The sequence below is a fragment of the Terrapene carolina genome, unplaced genomic scaffold, assembly GCF_002925995.2.
Source record: "Terrapene carolina triunguis isolate 2854851 unplaced genomic scaffold, T_m_triunguis-2.0 Scaffold66, whole genome shotgun sequence".
Classification (NCBI taxonomy): domain Eukaryota; kingdom Metazoa; phylum Chordata; order Testudines; family Emydidae; genus Terrapene; species Terrapene triunguis.
In genome coordinates this window covers 59363961-59388121 of record NW_020664417.1, presented here as the reverse complement: position 1 = coordinate 59388121, position 24161 = coordinate 59363961, and the positions used below count along the sequence as shown (strand labels likewise).

At 42.6% G+C, this 24161-nt stretch overlaps 2 protein-coding genes across 3 annotated transcripts in view; one reads left to right on the top strand and one right to left on the bottom strand.

Moving 5' to 3' along the window:
• The first annotated feature begins 10245 nt into the window (after window positions 1-10245).
• Window positions 10246-14270, top strand: SHISA3 (shisa family member 3). Its single transcript, XM_024211696.2, has 2 exons — window positions 10246-10795; window positions 12568-14270. The coding sequence occupies exons 1-2, from the start codon at window positions 10420-10422 to the stop codon at window positions 13014-13016; spliced, it is 825 nt and encodes a 274-aa protein (XP_024067464.1). The 5' UTR covers window positions 10246-10419; the 3' UTR covers window positions 13017-14270.
• Window positions 14271-18899: 4629 nt separating this feature from the next.
• ATP8A1 (ATPase phospholipid transporting 8A1) overlaps window positions 18900-24161 on the bottom strand; it is a 257682-nt gene continuing 252420 nt past the window's right edge. For both annotated transcript variants that reach the window (XM_024211695.2, XM_024211694.2), the window contains one exon: window positions 18900-23236. In XM_024211695.2, coding sequence (XP_024067463.1) covers window positions 23139-23236 — 98 coding nt within the window. In that variant the 3' untranslated portion in view covers window positions 18900-23138. The remainder of the gene's footprint in view (window positions 23237-24161) is intronic.

The window sequence follows — 24161 nt, the reverse complement described above, 5'->3', positions numbered from 1 at the left end:
ATCCATGAGAGGACCTTTCCTCTTACCCCATGACTTCTTACTTTGCTTAAGAGCCTTTGGGGAGAGACCATGTCAAATGGTTTTTGAAGGATCAGGTACACTATATCCACAGGATCACTCACGTCCACATGCTTGTTTACACCCTCAAAAAATTCTAATAGATTAGTGAGGCAGGATTTTCCAATTTGCCTAGTATTGAGGTTAGGCTTACCAGCCTGTAATTCCAGGATCACCTCTGGAGCCTCTTTTTAAAAATTGGTGTTATGTTAGTTACCCTCCAGTCATCAGGTGCAAAGGCTGATTTAGGCAACAGGTAACATACCACAGTGAGTAGTTCTGCAATTTCACATTTCAGTTCTTTCAGAGCTCTTGGGTGAATACCATCTGGTCCTGATGATGTATTACTGCTTAATTTATCAATTTGTTCCGAAACCTCCTCTAAAGACACCTCAATCTGGGACAGTTCCTCAGATTTGTCACCTAAAAAAGAATGGCTCAGGTGTGAGATTCTCCCTCACATCCTCTGCAGCAAAGACAAATGCAAAGAATTAACTTAGCTTCTCTGTCTTCTTTGAGTGCTCCTTTAGCACCTTGCTCATCCAGTGGCCCCACTGACTCTTTGGGAGAGTTTCTGCTTCTGGTGTACTTAAAAAAAATTGCTGTTAGTTTTTGTGTCTTTAGCTAGTTACTCTTCAAATTCTTTTTTGGCCTGCCTAATTATACTTTTACACTTGATTTGCCAGAGTTTATGCTCCTTGTTATGTTCCTTAATGAGATTTGACCTCCAATTTTTAAAGGATGTCTTTTTGTTGCTAACTGTCTCTTTTACTCTGTTGTTTAGCCAAGGTGGCTTGTTTTTTGGTCTTCAATGTTCCCTCTAATTTTTTCCATCCATGTGCGGAATGAATTTTGTTATGTGCCACACAATATTGAGGTAATGTGCGGATATGCACCATCATCTCCGTACTTTCATGGCAACCCTTATCCCACCAAGAGCTCACAATGTCCTACTGCTAGCACCTAGCTGGGCCTTAGGGAAAGTCTGTCTTCAGATGATGTCTGCAGTACCTATCTGTTCATTCCTACTGCCTCCTTCCATAAGGATCAGTACATGCTTCGCAAACTATACATATAAATGCACCACTGAAATGCAGCCACCTCTGGGGAGAAAAGTCAGCAGCCAGCTAGGCCAACAGCACAGAGAGCACTGTGCAGTAGTTTGGAAAGAGAAGGGGAATTGGGGATAGGAAGAATCTTTTCCTCTCATGCAAAATGCTTGAGATATTTAATGTTCAGACAAGGCTTCATATATAAAGGTCTCATCTGAATGTAAAATATAATACTGCAATATCAGAAATTAAAATAACTGTTTCTTTTTAAATCAGGACACTAAGGCTCAAAATAATTAAAAAAAAACACTCAAATTCCCCTTACTACCGTCCTCTTGTATTAACAAAACAAAGCACTTTAAAACTCCTACAAACTATTCGACCTTCATGTTGTTTATATTTTTACACTGGATCAGCTTGGACAATTAAAGTTCACCTTCAGATTCTCATGCACACACACAAAGTTCCAATGTCTTGGTTATTACAGTGAAACACACATAGCTCTGTAAATTTACACAGCACTTTACAAACACATGGGCTCAGGCAAACTTTCACTTGGCATGAAGTTCTCCCACTTCTTTCCATGAGGCCACTCACATGAGTAACAGCTTCATGAGTAATACTTTTCGGGATCAGGCCTCTAGATAAACCACATGTCCTCTTGCCAACAAAAGCTTGGCAAACACTGCTAGGCAGGGCCGGCTCCAGGCACCAGCTTCTCAAGCAGGTGCTTGGGGCGGCCGTTCCGAACAGGGGCGGCAGTTCCAGGTATTCGGCGGCAATTCGGCGGACGGTCCCTCACTCCGCCTGGGAGTGAAGGACCTCCCGCCGAATTGCCGCAGCAGATTGCGATCGCGGCTTTTTTTAGATCGCGATCGCGGCTCTTTTTTTTTTTTTGGTTTTGGCTGCTTGAGGCGGCCAAAACCCTGGAGCCGGCCCTGCTGCTAGGGGAGGTTTAAATCCACAACAGGGAATTGTTGTCCCAGCCCCAGGGTTGCAGTGGTGAGAGAGGACTCCCCCCACCCCAGGGTGGAGGAGAGAGACATCTCTCCCCACTGCAGCTCTGGGGCTAGGACTCGCAGTCCTTTCTCCCTAACACAGCCCTGCACCCCCAAGCTCCCCCATCACCTCCCCCCCACCCCACTGCCCCCCGTGTCTAAGTCCCTGTGTGTGCTCCTGCACTAATCATGTGGCAGCCCTTGATGGCTTCTTGAGCAGTCGCGCAGGCATGCACCTTAGAGGGAACACAGGTCCTCATGCTGTTTTTTTTATTTGGGGTGTACATTTAGTTTGAGCCTCTATTAGAGTGTTTTTAAAAAGTTTCCATGTACTTTGCAGACATTTCCTTCTTGTAACTGTTCCTTTTAATTTCCATTTAACTAGCTTCCTCATTTTTTGTAGCTCCCCTTTAAAATCCCACTGTGGTGGCTTTCTTTGGTATTTCCCCCCCCACAAAATTAAATTTAATTACACTATGGTTGCTATTACTGAGTGGTTTGGCCATATTGACCTCTTGGATGAGATCCTGGGGATTACTTAAGACTAAATCAAAAATTGCCTCTCCCCTTCTGGGTTTCAGTACCCAAGAAGCAGTCATTAATGGTGCCTAGAAATTTTATCTCTGCATCCCGCCTGAGGTGACATGTACCCAGTCAATAGAGGATATTTGAAATCCTCCGTTAGTATTGGGTTTTCTGTTTTTGTTGCCTCTTTAATCTCCCTGAGCATTTCACAGTCATTGTCACCATCCTGGTGAGGAGGTCAGAAGTATATTCCTACTGCTATACTCTTAATGTTTAAACATGAAATTTCTATCCATAGAACTTCTATGGTACAGTTTGAGTTAAGATGTTTACTATATTTGACTCTGTGCTTTCTTTTCATATAGTGCCAGTCTCCCACCAGCATGACCTACTCTGTCATTCCTATATAATTTTATACCAAGTTTCTGTGTTGCCTGCTAGAGCAATATCCTCATTTAGTACCAAGCACTCAAGTTCGCCCATCTTACTATTTAGACTTCTAGCATTTGTATACAAGCATTTATAATATTTAGAATTTCCAACCTAATGCTTTGTGATACTCTGCCACCATTAGAGAGACAAGGTGATGAGGTAATGTCTTTTATTGGACCTCACCCACCTTGTCTCTCTAGTATTCTGGGATCAACACCTATACCACACACAACTATGCCTCCATGTCCTTTGTACAGAATCCCACTATTAACTGCAATTTCATTTCTATTGTCCTAGTAAACTTTTATGCTTGGAATTGTCTATCAGACTTCCTGCTAGAATTAGTCTTTCAAACTAACTGTTAAGATAAGGTTATTCTGTATCTCGCATTTGAGTGGGTCAGATTTTGTTTCAGAAGTGGATAGTGCTTGAGCCATATTAACTTCAAACTCCTATTCCTGCAGCTCCTTGCCTTCTCTTTTCATAGGTGCTCTTAGAAGCCTGTCATCTATAAGAAACTCCTTATCCAGGCCTGTATTTTACACGTTTTCTTTCAATTTCATTATAATTTCCTAAAGTGTGGGCAGTGTTTTGCACAATAGCTTCTGTAATATGGCTTCCTATGGTTTATGGGGTGTTTCTACCTCAGCTGATTTCTGCTCATAAAACTGTTCACAACCAAAAACTGTTGCCAGTGTATTTTTTTCAATCTGAGCATAGCTCTGTTGTTTTTTAATCAGAGTTTTGAACACACGTCCCAGTGGTGATCGTCTGGCACAAGGACAGGCCCCAATCATAGGAGTTTGTAGCAAAGAAGATCTTTGGCTGCATGTTATTCTTGAGATTAATTCAGCACTGATAATTCTGTATTTTTTTAATTCACAAAACCCATTCTTTTGTCAACCAGCCCAATGCAAATTTGTACTGTCCTCAAGCAACATTATGAGTGGAACATTTAATTATTCTGGGTCTCTGCATTAGCACAATTGCCTCCATCTTCTTGGGTCAGACCAAACTGCATTGGTCACTGAGTATGTATTCCTCATAATTCAGCCTGATATGGCATTTTTTATTGTTCTTATTATATTACTTATAATTGTATTGCAGCAATCCAGTCAGAGTGATGGGGAGAGGTGTAGGGTGGGGGCACTAGGGAAGATGGGGGTGGTGAGGCTTTCGGAGGGGAGAGCAGGCCCTGGGAGTGAAGGGGCAGTAACGGAAATGGGGAGGAGGTGAAGTCTGGGAAAGGGGTAGTAGGGGCTACAGAGTGGGTGAAGGCTGCGAGAAAGGGGCAGGAGGAGAAAAGATGGGGCGAGGGCTGAGGGCAATATATAGAATCATAGAATATCAGGGTTGGAAGGGACCTCAGAAGATCATCTAGTCCAACCCGCTGCTCAAAGCAGGACCAATCCCCAGACAGATTTTTGCCCCAGATCCCTAAATTGCCCCCTCAAGGATTGAACTCATAACCCTGGGTTTAGCAGGCCAATGCTCAAACCACTGAGCTATCCCTCCCCTTGGTCCTGCTTTGAGCAGGGGGTTGGACTAGATCAGTGCTTCTCAAAGCCAGTCCACTGCTTGTTCAGGGAAAGTCCCTGGCGGTCCAGGCCAGTTTGTTTACCTGCCATGTCCGCAGGTTCGGCCGATCGCGGCTCCCACTGGCCGCGGTTCGCCGCTCCAGGGCAACGGGGGCTGTGGGAAGGGCGGCCAGCACATCCCTCGGCCTGCGCTGCTTCCCGCAGCCCCCATTGGCCTCGAGTGGTGAACCGCAGCCAGTGGAAGCTGCGATCGGCCAAACCTCGGATGCGGCAGGTAAACAAACCGGCCCGGACCGCCAGGGGCTTTCCCTGAACAAGCGGCGGCCCAACTTTGAGAAGCACTGGACTAGATGACCTCCTGAGGTCTTTTCCAACCCTAATCTTCTATGATTCTATTGGTCACGGAAAGGACTGGGAGAAGGGGAGGTAAAGGGATGAGGGCAGCAGGCAGGCAGGGTACAGAAGGGCTGGGAGGGGAGATGCAGGCATGAGGGCAGTTGGGGAGGCAGGGTAAGGACTGGGCAGGTGCAGGGGTGAGGGACAGTGGGGGAAGGACTGGAAGGGAGGGTACGGGGGGTGAGGGGCAGCAGGGGGAAGGGTAGGAAGGGAGGTGCAGGGGTGAGAGACAGCCAGGGGAAGGTTAGACTAATTTGAACTTCAACCCCAGTGTATCTTTTATTTATTTCCAAGACTTTCAGTCCTTTTGGACTCTTGCTGAAAAAAAGAGTATAAAAAGCCATTAAATGTATGGCTTTTTAATGTCTTTTGAAGATTCTGCAGCTTGTACTAGCGCTAGCTGGAGTAGATGGCCTCTGCAGTGTGTATAGGAGAGATTAGGGTTATACTTTTCTCTGAGCAAAGCTTGTACTCCACTATGTCTTCCAGAAAAATTTGTAGCTCCATCAAATGCACAAGCAACCATCTGTTTGTGGTTCAATTTACAAGCATTTAACTTTTCTAAGATGTCACAGATGCAGCTGATGTGTCTTCTATAACCTGAACATCTAGAATGCACCTACTGGCCTACTGTGGGCATCAAGATAACATACACAATGACTTGATGCCTATTTGCATTGGTGCATTCATCAGCCATGTATGCACATATTTTGAATATGGTGAGAGATTTCTTCACTTTGAGTCTTTCACTGTTGCACCGCATGCTTCTACAGAGTCAGCTGAGTTTTTTCAGAAAGATAGCGAGCATTTGCCAGTCTTGTTCGAAACCCGTGTCCATAAGAACATAAGAATGGCCGTACTGGGTCAGACCAAAGGTCTATCCAGCCCAGTATCCTGTCTACTGACAATGGCCAATGCCAGGTGCCCCAGAGGGAGTGAACCTAACAGATAATGAACAAGTGATCTCTCTCCTGCCGTCCATCTCCATCCTCTGACAAACAGAGGCTACGGACTCCATTCCTTACCCATCCTGGCTAATAGCCATTAATGGACTTAACCTCCATGAATTTATCCAGTTCTCTTTTAAACCCTGTTATAGTCCTAGCCTTCACAACCTCCTCAGGCAAGGAGTTCCACAAGTTGACTGTGCGCTGTGTGAAGAAGAACTTCCTTTTATTTGTTTTAAACCTGCTGCCCATTAATTTCATTTGGTGCCCCCTAGTTCTTATATTATGGGAACAAATAAATAACTTTTCCTTATTCACTTTCTCCACATCACTCATGATTTTATATACCTCTATCATATCCCCCCTTAGTCTCCTCTTTTCCAAGCTGAAAAGTCCTAGCCTCTTTAATCTCTCCTCATATGGGACTCGTTCCAAACCCCTAATCATTTTAGTTGCCCTTCTCTGAACCTTTTCTAATACCAGTATATCTTTTTTGAAATGAGGAGACCACAGCTGTACGCAGTATTCAAGATGTGGGAGTACCATGGATTTACAAGGGCAATAATATATTCTCCGTCTTATTCTCTATCCCCTTTTTAATGATTCCTAACATCCTGTTTACTTTTTTGACTGCCGCTGCACACTGCGTGGACGTCTTCAGAGAACTATCCATGATGACTCCAAGATCTTTATCCTGATTAGTTGTAGCTAAATTAGCCCCCACCATATTGTATGTATAGTTGGGATTATTTTTCCCAATGTGCATTACTTTACATTTATTCCCATTAAATTTCATTTGCCATTTTGTTGCCCAATCACTTAGTTTTGTGAGATCTTTTTGAAGTTCTTCACAGTCTGCTTTGGTCTTAACTGTCTTGAGCAGTTTAGTATCATCTGCAAATTTTGCCACCTCACTTTTTACCCCTTTCTCCAGATCATTTATGAATAAATTGAATAGGATTGGTCCTAGGACTGACCCTTGGGGAACACCACTAGTTACTCCTCTCCATTCTGAAAATTTACCATTTATTCTTACCCTTTGTTCCCTGTCTTTTAACCAGTTCTCAGTCCATGAAAGGATCTTCCCTCTTATCCCATGACAACTTAGTTTACGTAAGAGCCTTTGGTGAGGGACCTTGTCAAAGGCTTTCTGGAAATCTAAGTACACTATGTCCACTGGATCCCCCTTGTCCACATGTTTGTTGACCCCTTCAAAGAACTCTAATAGATTAGTAAGACACGATTTCCCTTTACAGAAACCATGTTGACTTTTGCCCAACAATTTATGTTCTTCTATGTGTCTGACAATTTTATTCTTTACGATTGTTTCAACTAAATTGCTCGGTACTGACGTTAGACTTACTGGTCTGTAATTGCCGGGATCACCTCTAGAGCCCTTTTTAAATATTGGCGTTACATTAGCTATCTTCCAGTCATTGGGTACAGAAGCCGATTTAAAGGACAGGTTACAAACCATAGTTAGTAGTTCCGCAATTTCACATTTGAGTTCTTTCAGAACACTTGGGTGAATGCCATCTGGTCCCAGTGACTTGTTACTGTTAAGTTTACCAATTAATTCCAAAACCTCCTCTAGTGACACCTCAATCTGTGACAATTCCTCAGATTTGTCACCTACAAAAGCCAGCTCAGGTTTGGGAATCTCCCTAACATCCTCAGCTGTGAAGACCGAAGCAAAGAATTCATTTAGTTTCTCCAAAATGACTTTATTGTCTTTAAGTGCTCCTTTTATATCTCGATCGTCCAGGGGCCCCACTGGTTGTTTAGCAGGCTTCCTGCTTCTGATATACACCTCTACCCCGATATAACGCTGTCCTCGGGAGCCAAAAAAAAAAAAATCTTACCGCATTATAGGTGAAACCGCGTTATATCGAACTTGCTTTGATCCATCGGAGTGCGAAGCCCCCCCCCCGGAGTGCTGCTTTACCGCGTTATATCCAAATTCATGTTATATCGGGTCACGTTACATCGGGGTAGAGGTGTACTTAAAAAACATTTTATTACCTTTTGAGTTTTTCGCTAGGTGTTCGTCAAACTCCTTTTTGGCTTTTCTTACTACATTTTTACACTTAATTTGGAAGTGTTTATGCTCCTTTCTATTTACCTCACTAGGATTTGACTTCTACTTTTTAAAAGATGCCTTTTTATCTCCCACTGCTTCTTTTACATGGTTGTTAAGCCACGGTGGCTCTCTTTTAGTTCTTTTACTGTGTTTTTAAATTTAGGGTACATTTAAGTTGGGCCTCTATTATGGTGTCTTTGAAAAGTGTCCACGCAGCTTGCAGGGATTTCACTCTAGTCACTGTATCTTTTAATTTCTATCCAACTTCAGAATTAACAAATGACAATGCACTTAACATTGGCCTCCAGTTTGTAGTGAGTGGTATCTCTTGCTTGCTAGTCTCTAAGGTGCCACAAATACTCTTCGTTTTTTTTTTTCTATAAACTGAGTTGTGTCTCCCGCATTCTTAACAGCCTCATTAAGTTTAAGTTCTTCTAAAATTGGCTTTGACAGTGACTGGCTTATAAGGAATTCTGCATGTTGGTCTGACACAATATGGCCATTTTTACACAAAAAATAATTATAATAATAAAAAAGTTTAGTACAGAAACTCCCCAAGATAATGAGCTCTTGAGATAGCAATGATGTGAAATAATGACCTTGGCAAATAATGCATTTTAAAAATCTTGGCCTAGTAGGAAACGTACTGGTATATTTATGTAAGTTTCCCAGTCACAAATCTAGCATTCTGGAGCAGAGTCACTAAAACATAGTCCAATGCTCTGGCCACTGTTGTTTGTCATGCCACCGTTCACTCTACCCCTCCATCCCCAATGTCCCTGCACCGTCACCTTCTGCTGCCACCTGCCACTGTGACCACTGCGAGTCAGTCTCTTGAGGTTCCACCCAGCTCTCAGTGATTTCAGCTCTCAGTGAGGGAACCTTGCTGCTAGAGCAGGCTAGGCCATCTCTTCCACAGAAACACTGTCCCACAGCAGGTCTAAGCACTTAGACCTGATTATCAGTGATTTCAGCTCTAGTGACCATTTAACAAACCAAAAGACTCTCTATGAAGCCTAATGAGCTCTCTCTCTAAACAGGAGAGAGGGGAAGGTCAAATAGTGCCTGCGACTCTTAGGCAGATCCCACACCACCAAGCAAAACACCTGTACCCCACCCTCTCTCTCTGCACTAGGAAATGGCATCCAAACCTCCTGCTTAGGGAGGGCAGTTCCAGGGCCGGCCCTGGCTTTTTCGCCGCCCCAATGGGGGGAGGGCGGCGAGCCCCGGCTGGGGCTCGGCTCTCCCCCCCGGCGGCCAGAGCGCAGGGCGGCGAGCCCCGGCAGGGGCTCGCCGCTCTCCCCCCGGCGGCCGGGGGGAGGGCGGCCAGAGAGCCGGGGGGAGGGCGGCGAGCCCTGCTGTGGCCCCGCTCTCCCCGGGGGCCGGAGCGCCGCACCGCCGCCCCCCTCCAGGTGCCGCCCCAAGCACCAGCTTGGGTGCCTGGTGCCTGGAGCCGGCCCTGGGCAGTTCAGTTGAGGGTGACCAGTGCTTAATTTGTAATGAAAGAGGTGCCAGGGCTCAAGCAAGTTTGTTACTTTCGTAACTGACGTGACAAGCCCAGAGGTCCCAGGGCTATGAACTGCCAAGCCTAGAAGTGCTGGGGCTGAGCCCTGGCAAGCCCTAGCACAAATTAAGCACTGAGGGAATAACAACATTTAATGATCCCCACATTTAATGCTTAAGTGATTTGTAACCCAACACCAGCCAAAATTGTTCACTTAAGCAGCACAGCTCTGTGTGCTGGATACCTAAGCAGAGTAGGTGTGTTCATGTAAATACAGTCTGGTCCTGAAGCCTTTCCACCCACTGCTGGCTCATCACTAGCTGTCAGGGAAGAACTCATTCAGACCTTGCTTATAAATAATAATTTGAAATTATTAGGCAGGCTAATAGAGCTGAAACAAGTGTGCAGACATTGTCATAAATAACAGCTGTATGAGGAAGCTAGTCTTTGTTTAGACTTTACTAACCCATTATGCTTTTTCAGGCACAAGTATTTCTTCATACACTGTATATGCTTTTAAGCGTGTATTAATGTTTCAATATCAATTCAAATTTCCAACCAATGACTAAATTGGCAACACTGCATGTAACTGGGGGGCTGGAGAAATCCCAGGCAGGCGGGGCTCCGCGCGCGGCTCCAGCTGCTCCCCCGACAGTCAGGGCTGAGAGGCGAGCAGGGACCGGGAGCTCAGCGCCCTCCCCTCCGGCGGGCTCTCCCCCAGCAAGGGGGGCTGCGCTCAGGAGAGCCGCCTCCCCCGGGCCCCCATGGGCGCGGTGCGCTGGGGGCCGCGATGAGCCCGGCGGGGAGCGGCACAGCAGCAGCCCGTGTGCGCGTCCAGCGCTGCCGGCGGGGGCAGCCCCGCTAGCCTCGCCCGCCGGGCGCCGCCTGGGATGTGGCCGCGAGCAGAAGTCGCTGCCGCGGCTGTGAGGCGGGGAGTCGGGCGCCGAGCCTGGGCTGAGCCGGGAGCGGGTCCCGCTGCTGCCGCCATGGGGGACCGGGGGCTGCTGCTGCGCTACCTGCTGCTGGGCTTCCTGGGCTGGGGCGCGTCCGCCCAGCCGGCGGGGGGCGAGTATTGCCACGGCTGGGTGGATGGGCACGGCCGCTACCACGAGGGCTTCCAGTGCCCGGAGGACTTCGACACGCCGGACGCCACCATCTGCTGCGGCTCCTGCGCCCTGCGCTACTGCTGCGCCGCCGCTGAGGCCCGGCTGGAGCAGGGCGGCTGCACCAACGACCGCGAGCCGCAGAACCCGGGGGTGACAGCCCGTGAGTGTCCGGCCCGCCCGCCCGCGGGCTCCGCGCCTCTGCCCCGCTCCGCCCGCGGGCTCCTCCTGCCCGGGGCCTGACGCTCCAGCTGCTGCGCAGGACTGGCGCGTGGCCGAGCCTGGAGCCTGCGCTAGGGACCAGCAGCGGGCAGGGCGCTACCGCCCGAGGCGGCTTGCGGGCGGTGAGGTGCCGCTGTTCGCCGAGCCAGCGCGGCCAGTCGCTGCGGAGTGCAATCCCCTCCCGCCCCAGCCCCAGCCCCAGCCCCTCGCTGCTGCGGGCGGCCTGCTCGGGACGAACCCCCGCGCTGCGCGCTAGACGCGGCCGGGCAGAGAAAGTTTCCGCCAACTTCCCTGGGAAGCAAGTGAGGCTCTGGGCGGCCGGGCATGTGGCGGCAGCAGGTGAAGGGCGAGCCTGGCATGGGGCTGAGTCCGGCTCCTCCCTGACGGCTCGGCGGCAGCGCCCCACGGGCCACGCGAGCTGCTTTGGAGGCAGGGCTCGCCGGGGTGCTGGGGCTCCCTGCGGCGCTAGTGTCCAGGCAGGGGCAGACCGCCCTTCCCAGCAGCGGCCTGGGCCACCCACCGTCCGCTCCCCGCCGCTGGGTGGGCTCTTGCCATAGGCTCGGCCGAGCTGGGGGGCCGCCGTCTGGCACAGCCCCGGCCACGCACGTCCCCGAGAGCCAGGGCCGGGCAGCCCGCTCGGGGCTCAGCTAGCGGCGCTAGTTGGGCTTTTGAGCAGCCAAACGGGAAACCGCGTTACCGGGTCCTTGGCTGCGCGGAGGACGGGCAAAGGCGGGTTATTTTTATACTTCGTAACTGGTCAAAGGTGTTGCTGGAGCATCCTGGGCGAAAATAAAACCCGCGGCCTTCAGCCGAATGAATGCCGGGCTCCCCTGAAGAGCGTGGCAGGACTGTGCAAATCTGTGGGGAACTAGCCAACAGCTGCTGGCAATACGGGTTTGCTTTAATCACTCCCACAACTTAGAAGTTTAAATCCCATAAAATCAAAAGGCAAGTTTATATTAAAGAGCTAGTTACCGTGCAGTGAACGAGCAGCTGGAAAGCCATATCCGTGGCCGTTTTCTGTTTTCCTTTCCAGACGTGACTAACTTTAACTGTAAAAAGAATCAGACTAGGGTTCCAGGAATATAATATATTATATATATATATATATATAAAAACAAGTAATCCAGCAAAAGCGTTGCAAGATATTTTGCTGAAAATCATTCACTCTGAGGTTACTTGCCCCCTAAAAAGGGACTGGAGCTTTTGAAGAGTTAGTCCATAGTTTCAGGCAGTTATAATTTGCAGCAGTGAGTAAATTTCCGAAAAAAACTTGTTGGAAAAGTGGAGCATGATTCCTGAACAAAGGGAAAACCAAACCGACCACTGAAAACTATACTCATGCAGCAAACAGGACGATGCGGACTAACCCCTTCAGGATTCCAATACTGATCTAAAATAGTAACACTAAGAATTATTCTATTAAAATGGTCAGCAGCAAATAATTTTAATTTCTGCATGTAGGAACTAAAGGCGAATTAAAAATCAAATGCAGCTTATTGCACGATCAGTGAAGTTGTTACTTAGTATCAGATCATACGTACCGCTGGCACGCAGTTCACAGTTTATTTGTAATACATGAAAGGAGCATCTTTTAACAAGCGCGGTAATTGATGAGAGTTTAAGAATAATGTGGGACTTTGAAAACTTTGCAGAGTTAAATAGACGAGCTATTTTGGAGAGTTAAAATGTACTTATTTATTTTTTATTCAGAGCCGATCTACGTTCCTTTCCTTATTGTTGGATCCATATTCATCGCCTTCATTATTGTGGGTTCGTTGGTAGCTGTTTATTGTTGCACGTGTTTAAGACCTAAACAAACATCACAGCAGCCAATACGATTCTCTCTTCGAAGCTATCAGATCGAGACTCTTCCAATGATCCTGACCTCCACTAGCCTCCGGACACCGTCCAGACAGTCCAGTACTGCAACCAGTTCGAGTTCTACTGGAGGCTCCATTCGCAGGTTCTCTTTCGCCAGAGCAGAATCTGGGTGTTTAGTGGCATCTCCACCTTCACCTTACACATCTGGCTGCTTACAAACAGGCCATTCTATCCACCTAACTCAACCAGCTGGATTTTTGGTGTCATCACCCTATTTTGGCTATCCTCTCCAACCAGAACCTTCCCTAGCCGGGAGGAGCTGCCCGGATTTTAGCTAGAAGTTTTCAAAAGTAATATAGCCATAGGAGGTATACTGCTGCAGTGTACATTTCACATTAATATGTTCTGTAATTATGGAACTCAAAACCATGTGAATGGGGGAGTTGCCCATTTAAAAGTGCAAGATTGTGTAGAAACTGGTACAAATACTTACTTTAGTTGTAAAACAGTTTCCTTGTACTTGGGCCACAACTGCATATAAATTATGAAACATTTTAAACATTTATTGCTCTCAAAAAGTGACCTTTTGATCATTTATTTTAATTTGTGCAGAATTTCTGCAGAGAGATGTATAAGACCAATTTGGGATAAAATTATTAATAACATAGCTAGAAGAGTTATAAATTACTTTTGAGTTCCAAATGATATTAACTCTGTTATAACAAACCAGGGACCTGATTCTGCAACTTTTGAACAATCGGTGACTATTCGTCACCAGAATAGTCCCACTTACTGCAATGATACTGCTCAGGTGAGTAAGGGTCGCAGGATCCTGACCTGGGGCTGAGGGAAGAAAGGTATAAAAATGGGGAGTGGGGGGAATTGTCCATGCTTATAGATACCAGAATCGGATTTTTTTTAAAGTGCACATAATATACCTGAGATTAGGGAGCATAAACTTTACTTTTGAAAGTAAAGTGTTAGACAGATAGGGCCAAATATTTTAATACTGTTTAAATTTAGTTTAAAACATGCCCAGTCTCCCAGTAGTCAGATCATTATATATGGAAAAAGTACAACCTGCACAATAGAGATTGTCTATGTAAAATCCTAAAAACATTATTACTTCAAAGCATTTTGTTCAGCAACATGGATATAAATACAAATTGGACAAAGTGGTCTTCAAGTTCTATTTGTAAAATTAGTAATGTATAAAATGTAAAGACAAATTCATAATTTAAAATGTATGTACAGCATTGACAACATTAATTATTTAGTAGTCATATTGAATTGTTTTATGTCAAACTGGTTGAAATTTTAATTTTTGGTTGTAATTCGCTACAAAATGCCATTCACAAACTTTGAGCCTATTAAGCAATGTTCATTTGGATACAGTGTCAGTACATTTGTATTTTGTTTTCTATATATTAAAAGTAGTAGTAAATTTTGTTCTTTTGCAAACTATTTTACATCCATACATCTGTGATGCTGCAGATTTAATATAGTTTATAACAGTGTTGAATATGCAGTTAACTAGTCAGATTAACATAACTGAATTTAAAGTGTATATAAAAATAAAGAATTATATTAAATTGTTTACTACACTGCTTGAATTTACAATATCTCATTATAGGACTAGGTTTCTTCCTCTGTTCCCTTCCAAAAATAACCAACCAACCAATATAAACCAAAACAAACCCCAAACATTAACACAATAACATGTCAAGGAAAAATGAGCCTCTACCTTTCATGTATTTCTATACACAGATAAAGCCATTCTGTCTGTTTGGGTTTCCTGTATTGCTATACTGAACTTGCTTATCTTACCAAACCAGATCTGCTGATGTGCTAGGTATTCTTGAAATATTTTATTATAATAGATGGTTCCATTACACAAGCATTAGGGCAAGTTTAATGATCAAAAGCATATTTAAATTAGTATAAAATTAAGGAATTTAGTTAAAATGATGTCCATCCTTTTTACATTAAAAATGTGTGCCATTTCTCCAGAAAAGTCTGCTTTCTGTCGCTGCTTACCATACACTTCAGTCAGATTCTGTTCTCATTGAAGCCAACGGGATTGACTTCAATGGGAGCAGGCTAGGGATCTTTCTGAATTTCATTAATTTTTCCTCAAGATTTAAGTAGAATTTTGTTCTTTAAAAATAAATGCTCAGGTATTTCATTTTTTTACTTTTATATTCTAGTTTTCCAATTGTATTTTTTCATAATCTTTTCATATATTTTCATTGCATTGTCGATATGAAGTGTCAATAGCCATTTCTACTAGAAATGTAGTGTTAGTAGAACTGTATAAGCAAGGGGAAGAAGATTCTCTTGATTCTATACATTTGACATTTTAAATCTAATATGCAGCTAATATTGAAAATGTATGGACTTTGACTTCCATTCACGCCTAAAATCATAATACAATAATGGATACATTTAAAAATAATTTAAAACTTTATTTCACATCCTTGTAAAATTGCTGTGAAAATTTACCAGTCTAGGTTAAAAAAAATCTACTTGACCAACCCTTAGCATGATGATTATGAAGAAATTAACACACTATTCACTTATCAAAGAAAAAAAAAATACTTCTCTCCAGGAAAGGGGCAGGTAGAATTTTGCACATCTCTGTTAATACCCTGTAAGGTCTGATTCTGACTTCAACGGGAGTTTTGTTTGAATAAGGCATACAGGACTAGGTCCTTAAAGAAAGTATAAAATATTTTCTGGAAAAAATTACCCAAGAGTTTATATAGTAAATTAACTCTGTCATTGTTTGGGAGCAGCCTGTAAGATCTGTTCACACAACTATTAAGAGTGGCACTACCATGTCAGAGAGAGAGATGGATCAGAGGAGACGTGATAGTGGTCTACAAGTACATCCATGAGGAGAGAATTTAGCAGACAAAGCATAACACGATCCAGTGAGTGGAAGCTGAGAATTAGGTGAATTCAGACTAGGAAAAAGGGTAAAACAGTGAAGGCAATTAACCACTGGAATGACTTATTTAGGGGATGTGGTGGATTCTGTCTTAAAGTATGCTCCATTGCAACTATAACTATAAGTCACAAACTTGATAAAATTCTGTGGCCTATGTTATGCAGGATGTCAGACTAGATGATCATAATGGTCCCGTCTGACTTTAAAGTATGAATCTATGAATGCATTAATAACATAAGGACAGAGTTTGCAACTTTTAGTAATGCTGATCTACTTACTCACACAGGTAGTTTCATTGTTTAAGCATTAGTTAATGTGAGTAAAAGACACCTATGCCACAAAATCTGATTGTAGGGCATGATCCTGCAAGATGTCAAACACTCTGGCCCTAATTCTGTAAAGCACTTGCTCAGCTTCATGCACATGAGTATTTTAATGTAGGATCTTGGAATCTTGCAAGATGGAGTCTTTAGACCTTGACAAAGGAGGGGTGTGGATGAAGCAGCTGTGCAGATGGGCCTTTGAATAACCTGTGCCACTTGAGGTGGGAAGCCTGGAAAGAGGGTCCTTGGATTACTGTATCCATGTTTATGTGGAGCTAGTGACAAAACCCTATGTGTGGGCAACGAGACACTATTCAAATTCATGGATTGAAATAATGAGCACAGCCTGCTTATGGTTTAAAGGTTGAATTTCCCCTATCCCTGTAGACTCTCCAGCACGAAGTCTGATTTATTTGGGCTATGTGTAGGAATGGTGAATTTCATCCCCAATGAAGAGGAAGAACTATAGCTATGGCAATGTGGATGCTAAAAAAATCCATAAACTGTAATAATCTCCTAAACTACTATAGATAAATTAAAAGATAAATTACATTCAGGTCTGTGATGTAGTTTTAATGACCAGTTAAAATGTTTGTTTTGAAAGGGTTAGGTGGTGTATGTTTGAACAAAATGCATGAAATGAATTAGGTTAATATATCTTATATGTTTATGCAGTGCGATACTGCAGTTTAGATTAATCGGCATTGTAAGCAGAGTGGGCTTGAGTCTTCTTCCACTTTTACTAGTGTAAACTAACTCCACTAACTTCAGTGGAGTGACATCAGTCTAAAATAAGTACAAGTGACAGGATAATCAAGCCTAGTAACTGAATACTGTCAGATTCATGCACATAATGGATTTAATTTTCAGAGGTGCTGTGCATCTGCAGCTCCAATTGACTTCTACTGGAGTTGTGGGTGTTCACTACTTCTGAAAAACAGAATTGGACTGATAAAACTGACAATGCAAAGTTCTTGCAGGGCTGCCCAGAGGATTCAGGGGGCTTGGGGCAAAGCAATTTCGGGGCCCCCCGAAAAAAGTTGCAATATTATAGTAACATGTATTTGGAAATGTAAATAATAACTAGTGAAATACATACAAAAATTAATTTGTAATAATTTGAAAATACACTAAATACATTATTTAAAAACAAATGCTTTAATGGTATGTATACATTTGCAATTACATAATGGGCTGTTGCTGGGTGATGGTTGGTGCCAATGGGCTGTCGCTGCCTGGGGGTAGTGCTGCTGTTGCCCAGGGCTGGGTGGGGAGCTGGGCTCTGGGTTGGGTTGTGCCCGGCTCACAGGGGCTGGACTCAGGGCTGTGGGGAGATGGGGTCAGGGGGGTGTCCGGCTCACAGGGGCTGGGCTCAGAACTGTGGGGAGATGGGGTCGGGGGGTGTCCGGCTCACGGGCTGGGCTCGGAGCTAGGGGTCAGGGCTGTGGGGGGAATGGGGTCGGGGGGGGGAGGTCCGGCTCAGAGGGGCTGGGCTCAGAGCTAGGGGTCAGGGCTGTGGGGGTAATGGGGTCAGGGGGGTGCCCGGCTCAGAGGGGCTGGGCTCGGAGCTGGGGGTCAGGGCTGTGGGGGGGATGGGGTCGAGGGGTGTCCAGCTCAGAGGGGCTGGGCTCGGAGCTGGGGGTCAGGGCTGTGGGGGGATGGAGTCGGGGGGTGTCCGGCTCAGAGAGGCTGGGCTTGGAGCTGGGGGTCGGGGCTGTGGGGGATGGGGTCGGGGGGCTGCCCGGCCCCGGCCCCTTACCATGCCGCTTATCCCCTCTCCTGGAGCCTTAGTGTGCCGCGTCCAGGAGCAGCCCTGGACAGCGCTGCAGCGGCTTGGCTCCAGCAGGGCCTGAGCTCCCGCCGCTCTCGCAGCCCTGCCTCCTTACCAGCTGAGACGCCGGGGGATGGGGGAAGACAGAGGTGGGGGGAGCCTCCGACATACTTGTGGGGGCCCCTGTGGGGCCCGAGGCCTGGGGCAAATTGCCCCACTTGCCCTCCCCTCTGGGCAGCCCTGAGTTCTTGCTATACTTATTGCTAGTATCTATAACTTGACAGCAATATTAAGGATATTGGGCCAAATTCTGCTTCCAATTTCTCTTGTGGAAATCTGGAGTCGGTCAGTTGACTTGAACAGGAATATTCTGTATTTACAGTGTAGTAAGGGCTCAGATTTGGATTCACTGACTTCAGTGAGAGTTTCATCTGCTCACTAAATATGCCCCTGAAAGAATACCAAATCAGTCTGTGTTAAACTTATTTTGCACACTAACTGCAAAATATGTGCATTTTTAAATAATTTGTCACTTTAATACTCTTTTCTGATCAACTTACATCCCCTGTCACTTTTGAAATTAACTCCATGTACATAAGGAGTTAATACCTGTCTACAACCACACTTCAATTCTGGCCTAGATACTCCCACTCTTATTCAGGTGATGCACACCATTAAGGGAGAAACATCTTTTGGCAGTGACAGTGGATGATGGACCTTTAACACCACGCCCTCATAAAAATCAAACAAGACTCCCTTTTAATCAGTCTCTTCCTTGGCTCCTCCACTGAAAAGCTTTCCTGTTTGAAAGGATGCTCTTCCTGTTCTTTACCATGAGTATCCTCAGACTGTGCCTCACTGGGTTAGTTGTAATCTTCCATGGTCCCCTTTCAATGTTTAAAGCAAACTCCTCATTGACTTCAATGGGACCCTGAGTGGGCCTCTGCAAACAATCATATTTATTAAAAGTTGTAAAATACTTCACTATTTTCTCCATTTGCTAGAGTAATACAAAAGTGTTTGGGTACTAGTCTGAAAGCGATTTTATTTCCAGTATGCCTCATTTCAAATGATTAAAATAGAAATAATGAAATGTGAAAAAGTTTTCCTTTGAACTTAACTTGTAGCACTTGCAACCAAAACCTTCAAAGTCTTTTTTATTTAATGGCAAAGTTTATTCAATTTTATAATAACAATTAAAAGACAAAACATTAAAAATTTGCAGTTCAAAACATGCACATTCACAAAATGCCAATGACATGTAACACTGCATTGAACTGAAAGCGTTACTAAAATTTAATAAAACACACAGGGCATTTAATGTCCAGTTAAAACTAAACCTGAGAAAAACTACCATAAACACTGAGTCAATAACTCTCCATTCATGCAGCTTCACAATTTCCACAACAGTTTCAGCAGTAATGGTTCAGTGGAGCTGGAAAATCCTACCTTACCTTGAACGCAAACTTTGCTTTGACATAGTAGCTGTCTTTCACAGCAATTTATACTTATGAAACACTGAAATACTTAATGAAAAATCAAGTCAAACGAGAAAAACAATATTAATGCATTTATGGCTTCTAGTCTAGAATAAAGAAACACTAAAACATGATTTTAGCTTTACATGGTCTGATCACAGCTTTGCAATTACTAATTGTTGCATGTATGGAAAAGCTTATGTTTAATTAAAAATACATAAAAAACAAAGGGCCCAAACTTACAGCTGCTTTTATACAGTATAAATCAAGATAAAAAAAAATGGGAAAACACTATTTTCCCTTCCTTCAATTTAATGTACATTCTAATTCAAGGTTAAGGCAACAAAGGAAGCTCCTTGTGACATTTTGTAAAATATTTTTTTGTGATATGGTGGATTTTATGGGGTTTATAGGAATCTTTAGCTATCTGTTACTGTCTCAAAATATTTTCTCTGTCATTTTTACATAAATAGAAAGATGATTTATTATATATCTATTGAGGCTGCTTTCCACATATAAGCCTAAATTCAGGAAATGGCAAAAGAAAGTCCAAATACAAATGATGATTAAGCTTAATAAAATTTCTTAACAATTAATTAACCTTTTGAATAACTGTTGCATTCTTATAAGTAATTAAAATAACAATATGCACACAAGATCAATTGATTTCTGACTGGCACTGTTTTGGCTTAATTGAAGGAACATTTTTTAATGATAGTTTGTAATTGTCATGCAGTGCACATAAGGCAGACTGCAAATTACCATGTGAATTCCATATTGGACTTTATTCACACAAAATTAAAGGTTTAAGTGATCAGAATAAATGCATTATGATTAGCTATTGTAATTTGACTAAACTATTTTTTTCATTAAAATAAATACCTGCATAACCAATGGCTCAAACAAACAAACACATGGTATACTAAATAAATAATATACTATCTTTCTATGCACTTTAACAATGTGCAAATAAACTGTGTATTGTATACCTGAACTGATTTAAAAAAAAAAAATCTGTTTTACACAGGCACATTTTGAAGTGGAACTGTATAAGCAGTAAAAAAGCATTTTTTACTAACTTTCTAAGCAGGACTATTATCTCACAATTGATTACCATCAGACAATAAGCAACATCTAGTATGTGTAAAAAAAAAAAAATCCAAAACAGACTTACAATTGGGGAATAAAAGTACATATACAAACTCAAACTCAAAATACATTTTGTGGGGCACTACTTAAAATTAAAATGTGTAAAATCACACAAGGATGACACACATGATGATGAGCTTACACCAGCTTTGGAAATAGAGCAATATATAACATAATGCAACATCACCAGCCAGAATTCGAATATGAGTCCAGGGTCTCAGCAAGATGTGCTAATAGCCCTCTACCTTCTTAGCAATAAATAAAAGTGGAATGGGACTAAACTGTGTGTCATTTGTGTTGCCAACTGTAGGTAGCAGGGCATCTTAATTTTCTGAATTCTTGTAAATATAGCATGCTTTATTTTATAGGAAGGTAAACCCAGGATAAGTGAAGCTGCTTGTAAATTTCATCACAATACAATGGTTTACACTACATTTCTTTGCTTTGCATAATTTTTGCCAAATCAATATTTATGCCTTTTACAACTGAAAAGGATTTTTAAAAATGCATTTACTTTTAAAAAGAGGCAGGGATTGAATTGTTTTATATTAGTTAAGTCACTGAGGAATGTCATTTAAGAAATTTGTTGAAGTCAGTCATTCTCTGATGGATGTCAAAAATAGGGATCCATATTTTAAGAAAGAGGCATGTCCCCAATTTTTTTTTCTTGCCTTAGGTCAAGTGATATGGCCCTCCCATATTGATCCATCTATTTATCTATGCCTGAAATGGCTTTTCTGAAGGCAGTTCTTCTCTGCATGACTGACTAACAGTGCTGTTTCTAGTGGAATACGTTTTCTTTGTCCCTGTGTCTTCTGTGTTCTCTTGTGTTTAAAGATCATTCAGGGAAAGGGAGAGGAAGAGAATGCATAACATACATATGAAATGTGGAGGGCCGTTCCATCAATTTGTCCTCCTAAGTATGTACTTTCATATGGTGTCTTCCTTGCTGGGGCTTTGATGTATGATGTGATTTGTATATTTTCTCAAAATGAGAGGTAAGGAAGTTGCGTAGTGTAGTGAAGTGAGATGTGGAGCCTGCATAGTGCTGAAAGGCCAGGGGACAAAGTTTTATTCTTAATAAGTATATGAATAGTCAAGAAATTATTGGTAAGATATGGAATAGCTTAAGAGATATACTGCTTGTTATTTACAATCTAGATTGGATGATTTTGAGGACAAAAAGTGATAAGAATGAAGTTCTTAATAACCTGAAAGGAGATGGGAAAATTTCTGTTCCATTCTCAGACAACTGCCGTTCAAAGTAAAACTGTATCTATTTTACTTAGCCTAGCAGTATGAAAAATTTAAAAATTAAGAAGCATTTTCTCCATATAAAATAAAATTAAAATTAAATTATTATAGTGGACTTTAGGTCAGTATTAAAACAGACAAACTTTAAAAAAAAAATTAAATTGGACTCTGATTGTGCCATTGTCACAAATAAACGTAACATCTGAAGAAGTTAGGCCATCATTTAAGAGTGGGCGGAGACATGCCAAATGTAATTAATTTTTTAAAATTTCTTATTACAGTGTACTCCTGGTGAGAAGTGTAACTTTTACACTGCTGAGTTGAGCAAACTGGAAAATTTTGTTTTCTTTTGTGCATTTTCCCTCCATTTTTGTTAAAAGCTGAGAGTATGGAGGTTTGCTATGTTACAAATAAGCTGTAAAGAACTACTTCAGTATATTTGGGTGCATAGTAGGAGGTGACTCTGGTGCAAATGGAAGAGTACACACCACACAGAGCTAAAGGGCATACATTGCTTTAACAAGTCATGTTCTAGATAACTAGAATAAAGATGGTGAAAAGCCCATAAATAGCTAATCTGTCTTTATGAATTAGGACAAACTTTTCTGATCAAATTGTGACCAGATGCGCATATAAAGCACAAGCATTGCAAAAATGGCTAAAATTATGATGAAGAAAGGTAAGACAGAGCAGTTTTCATTTTGTTTGTAATTTGAACAAAACTTGGAAATATGAGCACCATACTAAAAAGTGGCAGCCGTATTAAACAATAAAAAATAAAAAGCTTGTATCAGACCAAAGGTGCAAAGTTTCACAGATTTGAAAGCTAGTGCCATAAAGGTAACTCCAATTAGGCTCATTATGCTGTATTTTTTATCAAGTATGGAGAATCAAGCATGCATTTCTGACATCAGGACTTTAAATTAATTTCCTTTTAAATTTCCCTGCAAATGACTACTGGAGATTCTTGAGAATTGCAATTATGGAACTTCTTTGGCAAACATATTTTTTAGGCTAGTTTGACACAAACACCTATAGACACCTTGGTTTGAAATCTTGCTTAATAAGGTGAATTAACACCATTAAAATGTTGGTTAGTCAGCACTTGTTGAAATCAAAAGCTTGTTACCAACTGTACTTTAAATGTATAGCCACTTATGAACCTGCACAAATGTTAATAATCTATGTATAGTGGTAATCTGACCATTAATGATGTCCCAAGTAATATGACATATGAACAATACCGATTCAGCCTCGTTGTAAATAAGTGATCTGGCAAAACACAAGGTAATTTTCAACCTCTGTTTACAAAGACAAAGCAAATACTTGTGAAAAATGTAAAGAGATAGTGTGTTACAGTAGAGTTGCACAGTGCTCATGTCTATTGAATACACTTTCAAACTTTATGAAATAAGATCATCATGGATCTTCCTGTAATCTTTGTGACTGGATCCTGCTAGCAGATCCTAGCAAAAATCTAGTAGTTTGTCTTACTTAAGTAATTCTAAGGGCTCTCTGTTGCAAGCTGTATTCCTTCACCATTCATCAGGTCTTTGTTTTGTGGTATCATAAGCTCTTATTACTTCAGATTGGGAAACTATTCCATTTTCATCTTGAGAGAATGCATAGCCATCTGCAGATAAAAACAGAAAATAGTTAAACCCTGATTACTGTTTCAGATATTCTATAGAATTGGAAGACTTCAAACTTCAGTGAAACCAAATCAAGATATATCACATCTACTGTTTCCCCCCATCCACTAGGCCAGTAACCCTGTCAAAGAAGGAAATTAGGTTGGTCTGGCATGATCTGGTTCTTGAGAACAGCTTACAAACTGTTTAATAATTTGTTCCAGTAGCTTTCCAGGTATCAAACGTAGGTATAGACTGGTCTGTAATTCCCCAGGTTGTCTTTGTTCTATATTTGCCCTTCTCTAGTCCTTTGGGACCTCACCTGTCCTCCAGGAGTTCTCAAAGATAATTGCTAATGGTTCTGAGATTGTTTCCACTACTTCCTGTAGTACCCTAGGATGAATTTCATCAGGCCCTGATGACTTGGATACATCTAACTTAACTAAATATTCTGTAACCTGTTCTTTCCCTATTTTGGCTTCCATTCCTTACCCCTTGTTGTTAATATTAAGTATGTTGAATTTCTGGTCACCATTAACCTTTTTAGTGAAGACTAATACCTATTTTGCTTCAAACACCTCAGCGTTCTTGAGGTCATCAGTTATTACTTCTCCTTTTCCACTAAGTAGTAGACCTATGCTTTCCTTTGTCCTTCTTTTGTTCCTAATGTACTTAAATAACCTTTTCTTATTGCCTTTTATGTCCCTTGCTAGGTGTAACTCATTTTGTGCCTTAGCCTTTCTCATTTTGTTCTGACATGCTTGTGCTGTTCTTTGGTACTTGTCCTTAGCAATTTGTCCATATTTCCACTTTTTGTAGGATTCCTTTTTGATTTTCAGGTCATTAAAGAGCTCAGATGGAGGCATATTAGCCTCTTACTATTCTTCCTATTTTTCATTTGTATCGGGATACTTTGCAGTTGTGCCT

Excerpts from the sequence above, each read along its gene's own strand:
- SHISA3 (XM_024211696.2), top strand. The coding sequence starts at position 10,420 with ATGTGGCCGCGAGCAGAAGTCGCTGCCGCGGCTGTGAGGCGGGGAGTC. Across the intron at positions 10,796-12,567 it reads GAACCCGGGGGTGACAGCCC|AGCCGATCTACGTTCCTTTC; the intron begins GTGAGTGTCCGG and ends TTTTTTATTCAG.